This window comes from Tachysurus fulvidraco, chromosome 10 (genome assembly GCF_022655615.1).
Source record: "Tachysurus fulvidraco isolate hzauxx_2018 chromosome 10, HZAU_PFXX_2.0, whole genome shotgun sequence".
Classification (NCBI taxonomy): domain Eukaryota; kingdom Metazoa; phylum Chordata; class Actinopteri; order Siluriformes; family Bagridae; genus Tachysurus; species Tachysurus fulvidraco.
Window position 1 is genome coordinate 10,803,117 of NC_062527.1, and position 19,435 is coordinate 10,822,551.

At 37.1% G+C, this 19,435-nt stretch overlaps 3 protein-coding genes across 3 annotated transcripts; 2 read left to right on the top strand and 1 right to left on the bottom strand.

The window, feature by feature from the left end:
• Window positions 1-1,161: 1,161 nt before the first annotated feature.
• Window positions 1,162-5,250, top strand: cib1 (calcium and integrin binding 1 (calmyrin)). Its single transcript, XM_027173077.2, has 7 exons — window positions 1,162-1,324; window positions 1,649-1,683; window positions 1,927-2,026; window positions 2,453-2,606; window positions 3,052-3,170; window positions 3,276-3,364; window positions 3,451-5,250. Exons 1-7 carry the CDS (start codon window positions 1,274-1,276, stop codon window positions 3,470-3,472), a joined length of 570 nt encoding a protein of 189 aa, XP_027028878.1. The 5' UTR covers window positions 1,162-1,273; the 3' UTR covers window positions 3,473-5,250.
• LOC113659967 (RCC1 domain-containing protein 1) lies at window positions 3,449-8,144 on the bottom strand. The gene is made up of 8 exons (XM_027173075.2): window positions 7,850-8,144; window positions 7,582-7,776; window positions 6,128-6,293; window positions 5,291-5,412; window positions 4,455-4,556; window positions 4,194-4,346; window positions 4,071-4,100; window positions 3,449-3,963 (listed from the first exon to the last, which is right to left on the bottom strand). The coding sequence occupies exons 1-8, from the start codon at window positions 8,043-8,045 to the stop codon at window positions 3,806-3,808; spliced, it is 1,122 nt and encodes a 373-aa protein (XP_027028876.1). The 5' UTR covers window positions 8,046-8,144; the 3' UTR covers window positions 3,449-3,805.
• Window positions 8,145-8,737: 593 nt separating this feature from the next.
• Window positions 8,738-10,648, top strand: dynlrb2 (dynein light chain roadblock-type 2). The gene is made up of 4 exons (XM_027173038.2): window positions 8,738-8,894; window positions 9,381-9,456; window positions 10,191-10,358; window positions 10,446-10,648. The coding sequence occupies exons 1-4, from the start codon at window positions 8,892-8,894 to the stop codon at window positions 10,487-10,489; spliced, it is 291 nt and encodes a 96-aa protein (XP_027028839.1). The 5' UTR covers window positions 8,738-8,891; the 3' UTR covers window positions 10,490-10,648.
• The last annotated feature ends 8,787 nt before the right edge of the window (window positions 10,649-19,435 follow it).

Consider the following 19,435-nt stretch of genomic DNA (forward strand, 5'->3'; position numbering starts at 1 on the left):
TGAAACAGAACAGATTTTTCTGACACTGAGCCAGTATCAGTCTACATCTATATAAATTCTATATTTGTTTACAAAAAAATGTGATCTCAGAATGCACATGATAGATGACAGGTTCACAAGCCAAGGGGAAAATACATGGCAATGATAGATATAGACTTTGTGTTTGTTCAAATCGGCCAGTCTCATCGAGTCACACAACAATACAGTAATGACTTTCTTTAAATGCACCCTGTCTTGGTGTATAATTTCTAGCTACACTGTAAATTTGCATGTACATTATTAAGTAATTTACTTTCAACAAGGTTGCAAGACACTAAAAATGTACTATAAACAAATGAAGTAATGTCTTACGTGGTATAAAATAACATACAATCCGTTACAACCGCAATATATGTCTTTTTAAGAACCCAGTACACAATATAGATGTGCTGAAAGTAGAACTCATGACCTTCTGCTCCTCAAGTCAAAGCTTTAACATGCAATCAAATCAAATCAAATTTTATTTGTCACATACAGAGTATGACATGCAGTGAAATGTTTTTTTTTTTTGCATCTGCAAGGTATTCAAACATAAAAGGAATGCAATCTTTAAAATGAGTTAATTCATTTACATTTCATTTAGCAGACACACTTATCCAGAGTGACTCACATTTTTATTTCAATTTATACGACTGAGCAGTTGATGGTTAAGGGCCTTAAGGGATTCGAACTCACGACCTTCTGATAAGTAGTTCTGATCTTCCATCTCTACGATAGAAGTGTTTTCAATCACTGAATAAAATCATAAGTGATAATCAATCATGACTGTAATGCAGCTTATAGTGGCATTACAGAACAGACATTTGTTCAATTTCCTGCACTAAAACTGCCTATATTGGATCCTTGAGCAAGACTCATAACCTTCAGGTCAGTTAAATCCTCCCTCAATTCTATTTTATTCATGTATTTGTTTAAAGCACCAGGGATGAGCAGATAAAGTGGATTATATGTTATTCACTGGTAAGACGTTACAGTACTTATACACGTGTTCACTTGTTTATTGCTATTACATGCTATTGTGTACATAGGGAAATGTCTATTATAAAACAATTAGAAATGAACAAAGGCGTATTTTTATTATCTGTGAACTTCGTAATTCTATGCAAATACGTTTCCAAGGAAACTCACACGTAGGCAGGAAGAGGAAGTGAAGTTCGCCTCAGTTGTAAAGTTTGTTTGTGAAAAATAACCATAACAGACCTACCGTCGTCTGACAACTAAGGCTTTTAATATTATGGGTAACACAGCAACTAAATTACCAAAGGATCAGTTGTCGGAGTATCAGGTATTAAATTATTATACTTATATTTGTTTTGTGGTTACTGGGCATGTTAGAAAACTAGCCAAGTTAACTGCATGTTAGCATCGAAAGCTAGTACATATTACAAAGTGGAACATGTTGGTGTTAGGTTACGACCACCGTTTGTTTTCTCGCATATTTTTTTTTTTTATTTAGTTAGTTATTTATTTTTTAAAAACAACTTGTTCTTTGTTTTATGGAGCTCGTTTTCATAAATCCGTCCAGAGAAAATGGTTTCCGATAATAACTCATCAGCTGACGGTTAAAGGTAAATTGACACCGTTTAATGATGTCACTTTGTTTGTTTAGGAGCTCACGTTCCTCACTAAACAGGAAATACTGCTGTAAGTAAAACAAACTTTTAATCTGCCCCATGCACCCAAATACAGTCTCATTCTGACTTATAGCCTGTTAAGAAATTATTTGAAGTTTACGTCACTAATAACTGATAAGAACTTTGTTGTAGTTAATGTATGACTTATATGATACATTATGGGACATGAGCTGCTAGTGAATACGGACATGTTGGTGTATCGTTACAATACACCAGAGTCATGCGTTTTACTGTTTGTGTTTCAACAATCAAGGGCACATAAAAGATTCACTGAGCTCCTGGACAGAAATGACAGGCAACAAGTCGGTTCCAGGGTACCACTGAATAAAATTTGTACGTTGCCGGAGCTCAAGGTGAGTAAAAACATCAGGAACGGGTTTATTTGTGTTTCAGGTGACATTACTCATGATGATGATGCACATATACTCTGTATGGGTCAGTATGATAAGCTGAAGGTGTATTAGTGCAAAGACAACGATATCACCCATTTAGATGAACATTACTGATGTACAGGGATTGAATTTTTAGTTATCAGATGATCACAATGTAACCTGAACCATAACTGAAATCCATCTTACATTGTTATCAGATGATCACAATGTAACCTGAACCATAACTGAAATCCATCTTTGCCAGATAATATTCAGCAGCCTTTGATAATCATATTTATCGTAACCCCCTTACGTATTTATGTTATTTGAAAGACCTTTGTTATTTATATGTATGCATACCCCCAACATCTGTGGATAATTTTGTGCAAATCTTTGCCTACAATCTAGTCCAATCCCTTTCGAAGAAGGATCTGCCATGTCTTCTCCACCTCAGACACAAAGGATGGGAGCTTATGCTTTGAAGACTTCTTGGATCTCCTGAGTGCCTTTAGCGATTCAGCTACGCTTGAAATCAAATCACACTATGCTTTCAGAATTTTTGGTACGGTTTGATATATACACACCATCTAACCATGTATGTCACTGAAAATACTGGCCAATACTTACTGCCCACTTTATTAGGAACACTGCAAGAAATGATGCAGTTACAGGACAAGAGCTTCAGTTAGCCTTCAGTCATAAGTCATAATGGGGGAAAATGTACTCTGTCAGACAGGCTATTTCTGAAACTGCTGTGTAATAAACACTATTGTGTGTATACTCTTGAGATCATTGTGTGTGAAAAACCCAGCAGTTTCTGTAAATTTCAAAACTGTTATGTCAGCAACAACCATATCAAACTCACTTTCTTCTTTTAACGCTTAACTAACTACAAATAGAGGCCTTATATGTGAGCTAAATGTGATCCTAAACAAAAGCAATTTTAAAAAATGTAATTTGTCATGAAATAAATGTTAAGAATTGATTGTGTTCTTGAATCATTACAGATTTTGACGATGATGGCACACTTGATCATGGAGATCTCGAGAAGTTGGTGAATTGTCTGACTGGGGAGTCTGCAGACACGAGACTTACTCCTGAGGAAATGAGTCAGCTCATAAATAATGTGAATATGCTGTGCACACACACAATTCTAACATCGTTTTTAGACCTTTTTTCTTGCCTGCAAATGCTGCCTACTCTTCTAATGAGCACAACGTTTACTTTACAGATTCTTGAGGAATCAGACATTGATAAAGATGGGACTGTAAACCTCTCTGAATTTCAGCATGTTATCTCCAGGTCGCCAGATTTTGTTAGGTAAGAAACGTAGCTTTACTGTATTTGATCATTTACCTCCAGGTACATTCCTGTGCCACTTAGTAACTGAACATTATACTTTCCAGTTCTTTCAAGATTGTGTTGTGAAGACTACTGAGAACAAGAGACATTTTTATGTCCAGCTCATTTTCAACATGTGTGCACTTTGCTCTTCAGCCAACATTCCTAATATGTTAACATGTTAATTGTAATTTTGGTTGTTGTTTCCAGTATCTCTATTTCAACTGCCTTTGTAGTTGCAAATATTTTCAATATCTCCGTTTATGTCTAAAACTCACTTGTTTGTTTAAACAGATATTTGTATATTTGATAATAGATTGTATTTTCCCTTTATTTTATTTTTTTGTGATGAACTTTTTATTATTCAGTTTTAAGACAAAAGGGAAAAGTCCTTAAGAAAGAGATTTATCTATATATGAGTCATGATGGGACACGCTCCTTTGGAACTGCTGCCACAAATGTGTTCCATGATCCACAGATAACATCCTCCACACTCATTTTACCATTGGAGAAAAACTCCACAATCTTTGGTTCATCTGAACTGCATCTTGAACCATGACCCAACTGGCCATAGAGACCTGTTTTGGAAAGCAAAGTGAAGCTCATCAGATCAGGCCACCAAATTGAACAGTCCACAAACTAGTACTAAACCTTACAAATCTTACTAAAAAGTAAAATGTCTTACCCCATCCCCAGGTGAAGAGATCACCAGTGCCTAAAAAATAAATATATTTAAATAATTCCAACACCATAATATTCTAAAGACTCAAAATCTAAACAACAGGAAAGAGACGTTACAGAGTCTTACTGGTGATGGCCGCTGTGTGGCGGGATCCACAGCTGACCTTCTTAATTTCAGATGCTTCTGATACATCCACCAGGGCAGGGAACGCTTGAATTGAGATAAACACATCAGCAGTGCCCTCATTTTCCTTTTTGCTCCCCTTCAGTTTGTCTTGTTCTATAGAGAAACATGCACATATCAAAAAGAAAAACACACACTGGCATAGGTAGAGCGGAGGAGTGAGAGATGTTCATGTGCATGGAGAAGAGTTTTGGCCTGACTCACCAATTCTTTCTTCCCCACTCTGACGCTCTTCTCTGAGGCCTTTTGACGGCAGGCCAATTTGTCCGCTCTCATTCCAACCCCATACGTACAGATCTCCTCCAGCTGTGTTCATGAACACATGTGGCTTTTGCAGCATTGTAGGATGTTTCCACACAGGATTTTTTTAAAAAAGTATTTTGCTTTGGTACATAATTAAATGAAACAAATAAAAAAAAAGAAGAAAAATCTGTGCATGGTTGAAAATGTACTCCTAAATCTTCATTGTTCAACAGCCTTTGGCTCAGTGTACAAGTCAGTTTAGCTTCTCCCATCTACACATAAGTGTCACCCATGACCCAGAATAAACAATGTTTGGATTGTTCCTGTAATTGGCTCACCATAAACCATAATAATTGAGCCAAGTGACAAAAATATCAAAGTCTGAGTAAATCCTTATTGTAGGTAAGAGTTAGGGTGATGTTATGCATCAAATCAACACCTCACCCCAAACACCCGTTAAAATGAATAGTTTAGGTAATGATGTGTTTTGAGAAAATCACTGCAACATATTTGACAATTTCAACAGAAATGATAATTCATCATTGTAATTCTCATCTACATGTTAAGCTTTAATAATCATTAAGCACATGTAACTTATTTTTTCTTGAACCACTGCAACTCGTATAAAGTGAAATGAAAAAGAATTTAAAAAAAAATTCCCTTGTAGAATGTGTAAAATATCTGTGTATAAGAACTTTTTTAAATTTCATATTAAAGAGTGCCTGTAATCCACAGTTCTAATAAAAGTCTATGCAGACTTGTGTCTCTATTGCACTATTGGAATATTTTATTCTCACCACTGATGCATGCTGAATGCCAGCCGCCTGCAGCAACAGATTTCATCGGGACTCCCCACAGAGCCTCTACTGCTCGAGGCTCATCCTCTGACACCAGAGTGCCATGACCCAACTGACCATGACTGCCAAAGGAACAAGACAAGCCATGCCAACTTTACAATCATCTCAAACATTCAACAGTATGCTTTAAGTAAGCAAGAAAATGCAGGAATACAGAAGCAATGCAACCAGGAGCAGTGTATAAACCATTTATAAGTATGCAAAAAGTCAAAAGGTTGCAACATTAATGATTAAGAAATAATGCATGAATGGGTGTACTGCTATTAGAGAAAAAAAATGACAGGATGGTATGTATTATTGCTCTTTAACGGCATTAAATTAACCAATTACATTATTGTTATAAGACAAATTTCTTTTTATTTTTTGTCATAGCAGCTAGAAAAACTCTTTGCTCCATCCTGAAGTTATGAAAAAGAGGAAAAATGCAGTTTATCATATTACCTAGGAATAACAAAGCACAATCTCCCCTCTACTGAAATCGTTCCCATGGAGGAAAACTTACTGACTGTTAGAAAGTGCTGACACCTTGCACTGCAATCATAAATGTTAAACAAATCGATCCTTACAGAACGATTCGATCAATTCATGATAATATGGAAATAAGCACATTAATACAAAATGAATCAACACCTTCTGATCAGTTAGATTTTTAGAATTCAACAGTGCTGTGGGCAGGTACTTGATTAAATGCTGTTTATTTAGTATTAGTTATTCTTTCATTAAATCAGGAAATTAGATCTTTTTCCCTCAGGATATTTGATATTTTGGATATATTACCTGCCATGTCCCCAGGTGTACACAGTCCCAGAGGCTGTGAGTAGAACAGCGTGCTCGGTGCCCAGTGCCAGGCTCACTGACCGCAGTTGGGTAGGTAGGGGGCGAAAAAATGGAGGCTTGGAGGCTATATATCCCCCTGGGACCAGTGGTAACAGAAGAGCATTCCCTTTTCAATTGAATAAACACAACAGTTAGATATGGGCTGTGGAAATACTAAAACATCCAATGCAATTTGCATACAATGCTTTTACTTTTTAGAACACCACCGTTCCAGCACCGAGGGACCTCCAGCAGCCAGTCTGTGTTTTTAAACAGCTAATAAGACATCAGGGGAACAACTCCATACAAAGAAGGCCTTAATGAAGGCTCTAAATGACTGGAATTGTTTATCTCTGACCTAAAGTCTATGAGGATTTTCAGCCATTCATGCCACACTGATGGTAATAGTCTGGCTCTGTGTCAGGGAATGCTGTCATATCCAGTGCATCTTCTGCCCAGCATTCCTGCAACAGACTCCAGATCCACCACAACCCTGAGCAGGGTTACTGAAGATAATGAATGAACGCTCCAAGCCAAGAATTCTCAAAGTGGGGTCCAGTAAGCATAAGCAGTGTGTCTGTGACATAAACAGATGTTACTGTACTATACACCACATCCCACTCATGAAAAATAATAGATGTATTATTGAACTTTTAAATATTAGCATATTAGCTAGTTTGAGGATGGGAACATGGTGGCCTGGCGTTTAGCACCATTGCCTCACACCTCCAGGGTTGAGGGTTCTATTCCTGCCTCGGCCCTAGAGTTTATGTAGTTTGCATGTTCTCCTCATGCTTTGGGGGTTTCTTACCCCAGTCCAAAGACATTTCTAAATGGTCCATAGTGTGAGTGTGTGTGTGTGTGTTTGAGAGAGCAAAATAGAGAGAAATCGCACCCTGGCATAGGCTCCAGGTTACCTGCAACCCTATGTATGGATAAGTGGTACAGGAAATGGATGGATGGATGGATAGCCAGTTTGGTTGCTTGATTTGCTTTGAATGGGCTTAACCTAAACCACAGTAAGTAAATCACATGAACTTGGACCAAATGTGTTCTGTTTGTGTAATTCTCTAGAATAAAAAGCTCTAGGGTTTCAGAAAATAACCAGAATACCATTGTACAAATATTACTAATTAGCTTACTATATGACTAGGTGGATTAGTGGAATTTATTTTTATAGTTAAAGGTTTACGTATCAATACTCTACTTATCTAAGAGACTTGGGATGCCTTCAAAACATACAGCACTGTTTATAATCACATTACCAGTCTTTTCAGCGTTTATAAACACATTACCAGTCTTTTCAGCGTTTATAAACACATTACCAGTCTTTTCACTGTTTATAAACACATTACCAGTCTTTTCACTGTTTATAATCACATTACCAGTCTTTTCAGCGTTTATAATCACATTACCAGTCTTTTCAGCTGTGTTTAGTTCGTCACACCAAACAAGTGCTCTTCCATGTCTGTGTAAACTCCAGCACTGGACAGTGTGAGTAAATCTGAGGGTTAAACAGCTCTCAGTGATCAGCACATCCTGACATCCTTCACTCTCTGACACCAACCCACTGCTGTCAGCTCCATGTACACAGACACACTGGTGCTCACCTGCAAGGGAGACATTACAGCTCATGACGTGTGGATAAACACAACTATACAACATTAAGACACAAACCCTTACCGGTTATGAGGAGGGCAGCACTTCGGCTCCAACATGCAACAATCTTTTGTTTTAAACCTGTTTTACTAAAAGTCTCAGCACAAGTACACAAAGAGTCCAGCTCCACAGGACTGAGCAGTTTCATGCTTTTCTTTTCATCTTTTCTCTGCGGGTCTATTTGTCCAAAGCCATTAAAACCAAAACCAAACCAATTCATTGACGTTAATCTACTAACAGAAACAAACCACTAAGGCTTTCATTAATATATTTTACACCCTTTAAGTTATTGGAACAGTGTGAACTCAGCAGCATTCAATTTAAGAAAGTGAATTTCAAAAGAAAAGTCTTAAACGTATTATTATTATTATTATTATTATTATTATTATTATTATTATTATGTTTTTAAAATACAATTATTAAAATACATTTATAAATTCATCCACCATCAGTAAATACTTTATTGTGGTCAGGATCTGGAGCACTGAATCACTAGTGATACAGGATCAGGACGCACTTACATGCATTGCATTCTATCACCTATAGCACACTGTACATACAATTTCTTTATTTTTCAATTTATTTTTTTTAATAGTTCAAAATATTTTGTCTATTTGTATTTATTTTTCAATAACTTTTTTGTCTATTTGTATTTACATATGCTTGTTTGTTTTATTTATTATTTGTTAATTATTATTCTCATCTTATTTTTATTGTCTGTGTTGTTGTTTCTGCGGACTGGAAACGTGTGACACTAAAACAAAATTTCTGTGCAATAAAAGTCTTTCTGGTTCTGATTCTGATTCTGTGATGGCTTCACAATGAATTTTACATGTATTCAAATAATCTTACAATTCATATAATAAAACCAGTAGGCGCTCTAAACATTACAAATCTTTGTCCGATGTAAAATAAAAATTCAGAACTGAAAAGAAAACAATGTTTTCAACGTTAAAGGTTTTAACCGTTTGACTGTTTCCTGCTTCACACTTCCGTTTCCACGCAGTAACCAAAAGACACAATACAGAAACACAAAAGCGACGCACAGGGAAGTGCAGAAAGGATCATGGTAAAGTGTGTAATCTTTAACAGGCGTTAGCAATGAGCTCTAATTTCTTATACCTCTTTACAGAGGCTCACTAACTTGTAAATGCTTTGTGTACAGTTTAGTTTCGAATTTTGTACTGGATATGTAAACTAATCATATTTAGATCTCAGACAAACAGATCAGACAGAACAGATCAGACAGAACAGATCAGACAGAACAGACAGATCAGATCAGACAGAACAGATCAGACAGGACAGACAGATCAGATCAGACAGAACAGATCAGACAGAACAGATCAGACAGGACAGATCAGACAGAACAGACAGAACAGATCAGACAGGACAGATCAGACAGGACAGATCAGACAGGACAGATCAGACAGGACAGACAGATCAGATCAGACAGATGTAGCTTGACAGTCTGTAATGGAGCTCTTTAGTGTGTAAATATGTTGCTCTCTACCAAACCATGATGTAAGTTGTATTTTCCTCTCTTGATGTTTTCCAGGCTGAAGTGGAGGAAACACTGAAAAGGATTCAGACACACAAAGGTGTTATAGGGACAATAGTTGTCAATGCTGAAGGTAACACATGTTTGTTTTTAACCCTTTAATCACTACAGTAGAGAATCCCTTTTATTTTATTCATTGTAAATTATTTTTCTGTACAACACTGATGCACATCAAGATGCAGAGGGTCTTATAAAAATATTTGGAAGCAAGACAGTGATTTAAGTGAAACATAAGCACATGTGTATTACAATAATAGGCTTATTATTTATTGCAACATCAACATGGCTATTTATTACAGGTTTTTTATTTGACATTTTCACCCATAGAACGTATTAGTTTCAAACTGATATTTTATAGACAGTACATTTGTAAGGGATTGAGGTTTGAAATAAACTAGCACAATTCAAGTGGCCAGTCAAAAGTATAACAATTACCATAAATAGCTCAATCATACATAAATGTAATCATTATGAACATGATGGATAAGGTTTTTTTTTTTAAAGAAAATTTGCAGCAGTAAAATCAGTGGTTTGAAATCAGTGATTTGCTTCAGCACTTGCATCATAGGTTATAATTAATGTACTTAAACTGTACTTTATTTATTTAACTCCTTACAACACTTGACCTGAATCCAATTTATTTGCAAAAATGAACAAAGCAAATAACTAAAATCCCATTTTTGGACATTTGGGCAACTTAATACTTTATCCATGAACTTCATTATATTGTGTTTTGAATAAAATGGTTGTTTCTTTCTAAGATCACTGTTGTGCAATAAAACCTCACCTTGACCGTGATGTTTTCAGGTATTCCCATTAGAACAACATTGGACAATTCCACCACAGTGCAGTACGCAGGCTTACTTCATCAGCTCGCTATGAAAGCAAGGAGCACAGTCCGAGACATAGACCCTCAGAATGACCTCACTTTTCTACGCATGAGGTCCAAAAAACATGAGATCATGGTGGCACCTGGTAAACAACTTTACATATCAGAGTTATATTGTGAGAATAAACAATATGCAGTTTAATGCTAGTTTTGATTTTCTTTTATATTCACAGACAAAGACTATCTTCTGATAGTGATCCAGAACCCAAGTGAATAGAACTGAAGCAAAGAATCAACAAACACATTCATTTATTTACTCATTGCCTTCATTATTTAATCTGCTTTCTGCACATGAAATTACATGTTAACCCCATTTCTATAAAACTTTACAAAAACACTTCAATGAAAACTTTAATGAAATAAAATGTCAACTGGAGCGGAAGGTCTTTATTTCCTTTTAGTTACATTTTAAATGTTTGTTTTTTTATTTCATTAAACTGTCCACTAGATGGAGCTGTTGCAATATACATTGAATTTCATCACCTAACAACTTCTAAAGGCTCTTTTCAGGATGATTGAAATCTCAGAGAAAGCTGAGAATAAAGGCTACATGATGGAAATAAGTGTATTAGATATTTCCTAACACATTTACCATTACAGCTATTTATACTTTTCATCTTTATCTCGTTCTATTAGTTTAGATTTATTGCATGCTGACTAATGGGTTTAATAATAATCCCAATTCTTTTCCTCAAATCTGAAATTTTGGTTAATTATTATCAGTACAAGAACTAAATAATTGGTTAATTTTTCTTTCTTTCTATAATCCACCCAAACCATTTTTGAGAGAAAACATCGTTTTATTTCAGTCTTATTTCAGACTGTACTTCTTTACCTCAGATAGATACATCAAAATAAGGGTATGCAATAATGTAGTCAAAATAAATAATGGGATCTTTTAGACACTAATAATAATAATAATAATAATAAATAGTAATTTTTTTTTCTTATAAAAAGAAGCCATGGCAGTGTGCATCTCAATACAAAGTTAAAACAATTGCAGCTCATGATTTAAACAATATCTACCATTAAGCTATTAGTTATCTTGAGCTAAGCTCATTAATATTGCAATCATTGCTCACTTACTGAGGAACGGAGGCTCTTTCCCTGATGACCTGTAGCCCGTCTCTCTACTCACACCTTATACTCTTACATTAGACTTGGACCTCATCCAAAGAATAATCACAATTTAATATATGACACTGGTTATTCAATAATAATAATAATAATAATAATAATAATAATAATAATGTATTGTGTCACTATGACATGCTTTGTATTATGCCACAGGTCCAGTCCTACTACTAGACTTTAATTTGCAGCTAATCTACTTGTATGATTTTATCTTGACTAATTTAATAACATGCTGTGGAGCAGAGCAAAGTCCACAGGTTTGTAGTCTCAATCTGTTTCCATCAGCATGTTACAAGTCACTGTGTATGAGTGTGTAAGGTAGAACCCTCTCTGACACACAAGCAAGTTCACACACCCATGGCGGATTAATAAATTAAATGGCTGCTATAATTTGATCGCTGTAGCGTCCGCTCAGTATCAGAGTTCATATGCAGCAGCTGTACTGTGTGGAGAAGGAGAGCATTCTGGTGACACAGGCTTGGCCAGGGCAAATGTCACCTGAAACCTGGCTTTGCTCAAGCCTGAGCCTGCTATGACTGATTTGCTTCTGTTTGCTGATGCTCTGCTTCAATGCTTTCAGCTGTGCCTAAATTAGCTAATGTTGTCAGGTAAGTATATCATCTGGCTTCATTACACCATCAGATTTTAATAAAGCACAATGAGGCTTTAGTCTGTCATTTCATTCTGGAGACTCATATAACCTGTGTAGGCAATTTTTTAATGGCAGGAGAATTCAATCTCTCTGATTTTATTACACCATAAATGGTTGAGTTATGTTACTATTTTTGGCACATTCCTGTACATATATATGTTGTTTCATTTCTACTTTTCATTTTATTTTCTATTTATTTTCTATTTTTAAATCCACTTGTGAAAAACAAACCTAAAAACCACGTGTCACTTTCATATGCAAGTCATGTGCTTATACACACTTGAAGGTTGTATGATTTTTCTGTAAGTGGCAGGTGCTTGCAATGTCTCTGCATCATCACTGTTTAAAATCCGAACACTTATTCCACTTTCTGTCATGTACGTTCAGAGCTTCACTGGCATCAGTCACAGTCTTATTTCTCAGTAAACTGCACTTAGAAAATATAGAATGTACATCCTGACTTCAGGCTTTATTGTAAATAGTAATAAGAACAGAATGTGAATCTGTTGTGTTCATTCCCCATCACTTTATTTAGTGTAAGATGACAAGTGAAAGCAGGAAACATCCTATATCCTTTGAGTGTTTTACTCCAAATGTAATCAGTCATCCATAGTGTTTGCTGTCCATTTGCTGTCTATTTTAGATTTTCTCTACGAATGAATTGGTGAATTTGGACAGAAGTAATAGAGGTCTATCTGACCCAAAATCTTCACTGTTGGATTTAATTCCAGTTATATTGTATATCATTAATTGTAAAATTCATCAAGACTGTGTTAGGAAACCAGCAGACAGCTGCTGTTCTTCAGACTCTGATGATTATTGTGTTTTCAGATTATTGGGTCTTCAGATCAGCTTTTTACTAACAGAAGCAGATCTTCTTGCAGTAGTTCACTTTCATGATGGAGTGTCCAGCTTATGTACTGAGGAGACGAGATACGTGTGAGACAGCCTGAGCGAGACTAGAGGTCACCTCTGATGTTGGTGTTTCCTGAGCCCTGAGTGCGGTAAAGCTTGGCACCTCTCAAGATCAGAGGGCAAACTACAGTCATATGCAAAAGTTTAGGAACCCCAGACAATTTCCATGATTTTCATTTATAAATATTTGGGTGTTTGGATCAGCAATTTCATTTTGATCTATCAAACAACTGAAGGACACAGTAATATTTCAGTAGTGAAATGAGGTTAATTGGATTAACAGAAAATATGCATCAAAACAAAATTAGACAGGTGCATAAATTTGGGCACCGTTGCCATTTTGTTGATTTGAATACCTGTAACTACTTAGCACTGATTAACTTAAACACACAATTGGTTTGGTGAGCTCATTAAGCCTTGAACTTCATAGACCGGTGCATCCAATCATGAGAAAAGGTATTTTAAGGTGGCCAATTGCAAGTTATTGTTCTCCTTGACTCTCCTCTGAAGAGTGGCAACATGGAGGCCTCAAAACAGCTCTCAAATGACCTGAAAACAAAAAATGTTTAACATTCTGGTTTAGGGGAAGGCTACAAAAAGTTATTGCAGAGATATAAGCTGTCAGTGTCCACTGTGAGGAACATAATGAGGAAATAGAAGACCACAGGCACAGTTCTTGTTAAGGCCAGAAGTGGCAGGCCACGTAAATATTACAGAGGAAAAGGGAAGGATGGTGAGAACGGTCAAAAACAGCCGACAGACCACATCCAAAGACCTACAACATCAACTTGCTGTAGATGGTGTCACTGTGCATCGTTCAACAATTCAGCGCACTTTGCACAAGGCGAAGCTGTACGGGAGAGTGATGAGAGAGAAGCCTTTTCTGCACACATACCACAAACTGAGTCGCTTGAGGTATGCAAACGCACATTTGGACAAGCCAGCTTCATTTTGGAATAAGGTGCTGTGGAGTGATGAATCAAAGATTGTTATTTGGTCATAACAAGGGGTGTTCTGCATGGTGGCAAAAGAACACAGCATTCCAAGAAAACCACAGTAAAATTTGGTGGAGGTTCCATCATGCTGTGGGGCTGTGTGGTCAGTGCCAGTACTGGGAATCTGGTTAAAGTTGAGGGTCACATGGATTCCACTCAATAGCAGCAGATTCTTGAGAATAATGTTGAGGAATCAGTCACAAAGTTGAAGATACCCCGGGCTGGATATTTCAACAAGACAACGACCCAAAACACTGCACAAACTCTACTCGGGCATTTCTGCAGAGGAACAAGTACAATGTTCTAGATTGGCCATCCCAGTCCCCAGACCTCAATATCATTGAACATCTGTGGGGTGATTTGAAGCGGGCTGTCCCTGCTCGGCAACCATCAAACCTATCTGAAATGGAGATGTTTTGGAAGAAGGAATAGTCCACAATACATTCATCCAGAATACAGACATTCATTAAAGGCTATAGGAAGCATCTAGAGGTTATTTCTGTTAAAGGAGGCTCTACTAAATATTGATGTGATTTTTCTGTTGGTGTGCCCAAATTTATGCACCTGTCTAATTTCGTTTTGATGCATATTGCACATTTTCTGTTAACCCAATAAACCTCATTTCACTACTGAAATATAAATATTGAAATATATTTATTGTCCTGGATGTGTGGTTCCCTGTTCTAACTAACTGGGTTCTGCCTGTTAGAGAGTCCAACACCCAGTTGCAGAAAGTGGGTGGCACACCAAGGGTGGAACACATGTTGATGATCTTAGATGGTATTGCCTTTTTAAATGATGAGCTATAGTCAATTAAAAATTGCTGTCCTTAGCCTCTAGGTATGTAAGGGCAGTGTGTGTGGCTGCGCCAACGGTGTCCATTATGCAGCTGTTTGGATTTTATGGGGTCCATAGTGTCTGGTGAGATGGTCTGCATGTGATTCATAACAATTCTCTCAAAGCACTTTATCACTGGTGGAGCCAGGGCAACAGGCCTGTGATCGCTGAGACAAGGTCTTTTATTACTTTAGGCAGCACTATGATGGTGGTCCCATTCGAGCAGTTGGGAATTGAGGTTTGTGTGAGGTACAAATTGAATATATCAGTGAAGACATCAGATAGCATTGATGAGCAGGTTCTGAAAGCCCTTCCAGGGATGTTGTCTGGGCCAGCTGTTTTCCATGGGTTTATTTTCCCATAGGTCTTTGCTACATCTGCTGATGAGACTGTAAATGGTGGATTCTGCATTCTCCCATTAACCAGCTTACTCCCCAGAGGCTCTGTGTTGAGGGCCTCAAAGCAGGCAAAGAATTTATTGAACTCATCTGTTGTGATGTGGCTGTCACTGAAAACGTCCTGCTTCTGCCTTATTGGCAGTGTTTTGTAGTCTACAATTACAGGGGACCTTATTTGTTTGAATTGAGATTTAGATACAAATATCTGCCTTATATATTTACACAGTGTGACATCTATTGACAGAATCTAGAACAATATTTTGTTGCACAAAACAGCTGAGAAAATTAGATTTTTCACAAAATTATTTGTATAAATAAGCTGAATAAGATGCCCTAATCTTTTTTCTTTCTCTGGTATAACGTATACACAGAAGCTCAGCAGGATCATGCAGTCTATAAAACCTGCCTCTGATCGATTGCAGACAGTCTATTTCTTTTCCTGCCCCTTTATACATCACCCTGTGAGAGGAAATCCCTGATGTGTAGTAATGGCTCAGTTATAATTTCTAATAGCATTGAGAGGGATCTGGTTGCTCCAGCTTGGTACAGCTCAGCTGGGATGTTCTGCTCGTCTAATTCCTGCGCGCATGCCATCTGCTCTCTGCTGCATCTTACCTTCCCTTCAGTGCCTGTTGTTGGCAGGTGGCATTGGGCGAGCAGGCGGGTTCTCAGGTTCAGTGGCCTCCTGCTCTTGTGCCAGGGCCTTGTGAAGGGACGATCAGTGCAAGGCAATTAAGCAACAAATTAAAGAGCAGGTCAATTAGTGTGATTAAAGTAGAATGTGGTACTGGCAAACATGTTCTTACAGTAAGGAAATAGCATTTTCAGGGTGTGTTTATGGAAGGCAATGCCGCTTTATTTCTAACGTCTTTAAAGGTGTCTTTATGAGGTTGGTCTAAGTATATAACCTGTAATTTACAACATTTAATGAATGTCTCAGAAGTATCATCAGTTTACTGGTAAATTAATCAAATCCCATCCTTTAGCTGAGAGATGAAGTGTTTTGCTGCAGCTGCTGTGAGCCATCTGTCAGAAATCTTAAAGATGAAACACTACACTTTAGTATTCACTCATGCGTTCACTCAGCACTCTCTGTTTATCCACTTTATACTTTAATTGTATATTTGCAATTTGGCGGTTGATATTTATGCTGCATGGAGAGTATAATGTAGTAAAGTTATTGCAATACACTGGGTATGTGCCTGCAGCTGTGCTACTTGACAAGTTAAATGTGTAACATAGCTGGAGACATCATCATTTTCTACAAATGCCCCAAGGCTCATACATGCATGAGGTGTTTTTATAGCAGGTTTCATTCTCTGTGTGCACTACACTATACAGAGGACACAATAGGCTGCTAATGAGGCGAAGGCACTTTTGGAGCACAATATAGCCAAAAGCAGTAACATTGAGCAGCAGAGCGGTCCTTTCTCCTCTCTAACCTGTGTTTCTGCTTTCTGGCTCATGGGAATCTATTAGCTATTATCACATTTGTGTGTGTGTGTGCATGTGTGTGTGTTGGGAGGAGTGATTCATTAAATTATAAATAAGTAAGTATGCCTGAGGTATTTTTCCTGCATCACATTACCGCAACGCAGATGGTGCTTGTGCATGCAAGGGTGTGTGTGAGTGAGTGAGTGAGTGTGTGTGTGTGTGTGGTGTTTAAGTGTGGCCTGAGAATGCTTCAATGAACACATCACTGTAATGGCATTGACTTTACCATACTTTGTGTGAAGAGGCAGTTCTTAAATATTTAATTTCTGTGTAGAGCTTGTTTAATAAGGATCACTGTAAGGAGTTATCTGGTACAGTGCCTCAGTCTCTCTCTCTCTCTCTCTCTCTCTCTCTCTCTCTCTCTCTCTCTCTCTCTCTCTCTCTCTCTCTCTCTCTCTCTCTCTCTCTCTCTCTCTCCCTCTCTCTCTCTCTGTATGTCTCCAATGTTTGCTTTTAATCCCATGATGATTTATCCTATGAACAATTTGTGGTCAGGAGCTGTCAGCTTTTCATTGTCAGTGTTACCAAATCCTTGCGTGTGTGAGTCTTTTTCTGGCAAGATGGACTTCATGGACTTTAAAGCCTGGGGATGTACCTGGCTGTTATTCAAGTAGGGCTGCACCCATAACGAGCTGCAGAAAACAGGCAACGCTGTAGAACTTTACCTAAAGAAAAGGGCACAGCCAGGGCTTTTACTGCTAATGTCTTCTAACACCTGCTAAAAGCTTCTTGTGAATTTGTAATTGTAGAATCATGTGATCCAGACCACTACATGTTATCTACTTATCTTTCTTGAGCTATTTTGATATCCTCCTAACACTTCATTTTAATAGTCATGGTTAATGATCTAGCAAAGCTACGTTTTTACTTCAGTTTTGTGTTGCATTTCCCCCCCAAACCAAATGCAGCTGACATAGTGCTGATAAGCTTTCCTTCTGGTGCATCAATTCCTATATTCAACGAGTCAATGCAATTCTGTATAGCCACAGGTCTCAGGATCTGCCCTGACAAACTGATGTTGTTCTTACTGCCTGCTTTACAAACCTAATCCGCAGTTTTTGCAACAGGTGGGAAAGAAAGAAAAAAAAACAGAAAATGTACAGATTAAAATGGAAAATACACTCAAATATGCATCAGTCATGTTAATTTAATCTAAGTCACAGAAATAAAACATTTATTGCAAAAATAAAACATTAAAGCTCTGAAATAAATAAGTATAGATATATAGTAATATTTTATGGAAAGGCTTTATGTGTGAATTGCAACCACTGATCAATCAAGATCTTTTTTATCTGTGGATCATTAGATGACTTTTCCTGGCCCTCTGATGCCGTCTGAAATTATGAACTTTGGTTTTATTCAATTAGTCACTCAGAATTTTATCTGTAAAGCTTTTTACTAATGTTACAAGACCTTTCTCTGAGTCATGAGGATGAGTAAAGGCCCAGGCCTCTTACTGTGACTCTATTTCATCTATTTTTTAACATTATAAGCGCTAACAGTGTTTTTCAATTTGATTTTTAACTTCAGATTTTCTTTATATAGGTGTGATGTATTTTCTTATTAGCACAGGTTGTTGTTGTTGTTTTTAATGTGTGCAACACTATTGTAGAATTGTGCAGCACTGGTTAAAGCCTTCACACTGGAGAGAACACAACTGCCCTGGGAACAGGTACAATACACTGAGCTGGTCATTTTACACTTGCTTATCTAAAACAGCTCTTAGGGGATTAAACATGTTGATCATTGACCACAGTATGTTACCAATGTGATATCTGAGAGTCTATCGGTTTCCCCAGTGACACACAGGGTTCTTGTGCACATTTGACCGAGCTGCTGTGATGCACAATGATAATGTGATTAGTGTTATTACATTAAGTCCACAGTCTGTAATTGGGATTCACCAGATGGTTGAATAACTCAGCTGCAGCCTCTTGAAAAAGCAAATCCTGGGTGAATAGGTACTGTGTGTGTGTGTGTGTGTGTGGGTGTGGGTGTGTGTGTGTTTAGATTCAGCTAACAATCCCACAGGTTGTGGACCCAGTATGATCACAAATACACAAAGGAGGGTCAGGCAGAATCAGGTCACATGGCCAAATCACAAAGGTCAAAAAGGTCACTCGGGAGGATGCGCCCCCAGCTGTCTAATGACGTCATTGGTTTCTGTAGTTTTCAGGTTTTTGTTTTCTTTCTGTCGATCATTAAAGGACTAATGTCGCATTTTCAATCTCATTTCTAGTCACCACATCTGCAGGTTGTGTAATTATTGCAGTGGAGAAAAAACAAACCTGCTTTCCCAGTTTCATAAAAACTCATTTAGATTGGACATCTAAGCTGATGCATGTCAATAAAACACAAATATATATATATATATATATATATATATATATATATATATATATATATATATATATATATATATATATACGTATATATTTTTTTTTTCAAAATTAAATCTACTGTATTAGGATGTAATAGACATATGTAACAGACATAAGAAACTTTTTTTATAAATAAATCTGCAGTAAGACATTTGGGTTATATAAAGTATATAAAGCTCGCAATATTCTACAACGATTAAATCAACTAAATAATACAGCTGAGTTTAAATGACCTTTTTATTATCTGTGTAGAATTTCTCACTGCTAGTTTGCTTATCACAGGTTTGTCATGTTCAGTTTCCTACAGCATCACTTTTTCCCCTCTGTCCTGTAAGCCTCATGTAGCACTGAGAGAGT

Bases quoted from the DNA above. Each gene is read 5' to 3' on its own strand.
- cib1 (XM_027173077.2), top strand. From the start codon at position 1,274: ATGGGTAACACAGCAACTAAATTACCAAAGGATCAGTTGTCGGAGTAT. The intron at 1,325-1,648 runs GTATTAAATTAT...TTGTTTGTTTAG, and splicing joins ATCAGTTGTCGGAGTATCAG to GAGCTCACGTTCCTCACTAA. The intron at 1,684-1,926 runs GTAAGTAAAACA...TCAACAATCAAG, and splicing joins ACTAAACAGGAAATACTGCT to GGCACATAAAAGATTCACTG.
- dynlrb2 (XM_027173038.2), top strand. The intron at 9,457-10,190 runs GTAACACATGTT...TGATGTTTTCAG, and splicing joins AATAGTTGTCAATGCTGAAG to GTATTCCCATTAGAACAACA. The intron at 10,359-10,445 runs GTAAACAACTTT...TTATATTCACAG, and splicing joins TGAGATCATGGTGGCACCTG to ACAAAGACTATCTTCTGATA.
- LOC113659967 (XM_027173075.2), bottom strand. From the start codon at position 8,045: ATGAATTGGTTTGGTTTTGGTTTTAATGGCTTTGGACAAATAGACCCG. The intron at 4,347-4,454 runs GTGAGTCAGGCC...GTTTCTCTATAG, and splicing joins GAGTGGGGAAGAAAGAATTG to AACAAGACAAACTGAAGGGG. The intron at 3,964-4,070 runs GTAAGACATTTT...TTTCCAAAACAG, and splicing joins TCTCTTCACCTGGGGATGGG to GTCTCTATGGCCAGTTGGGT.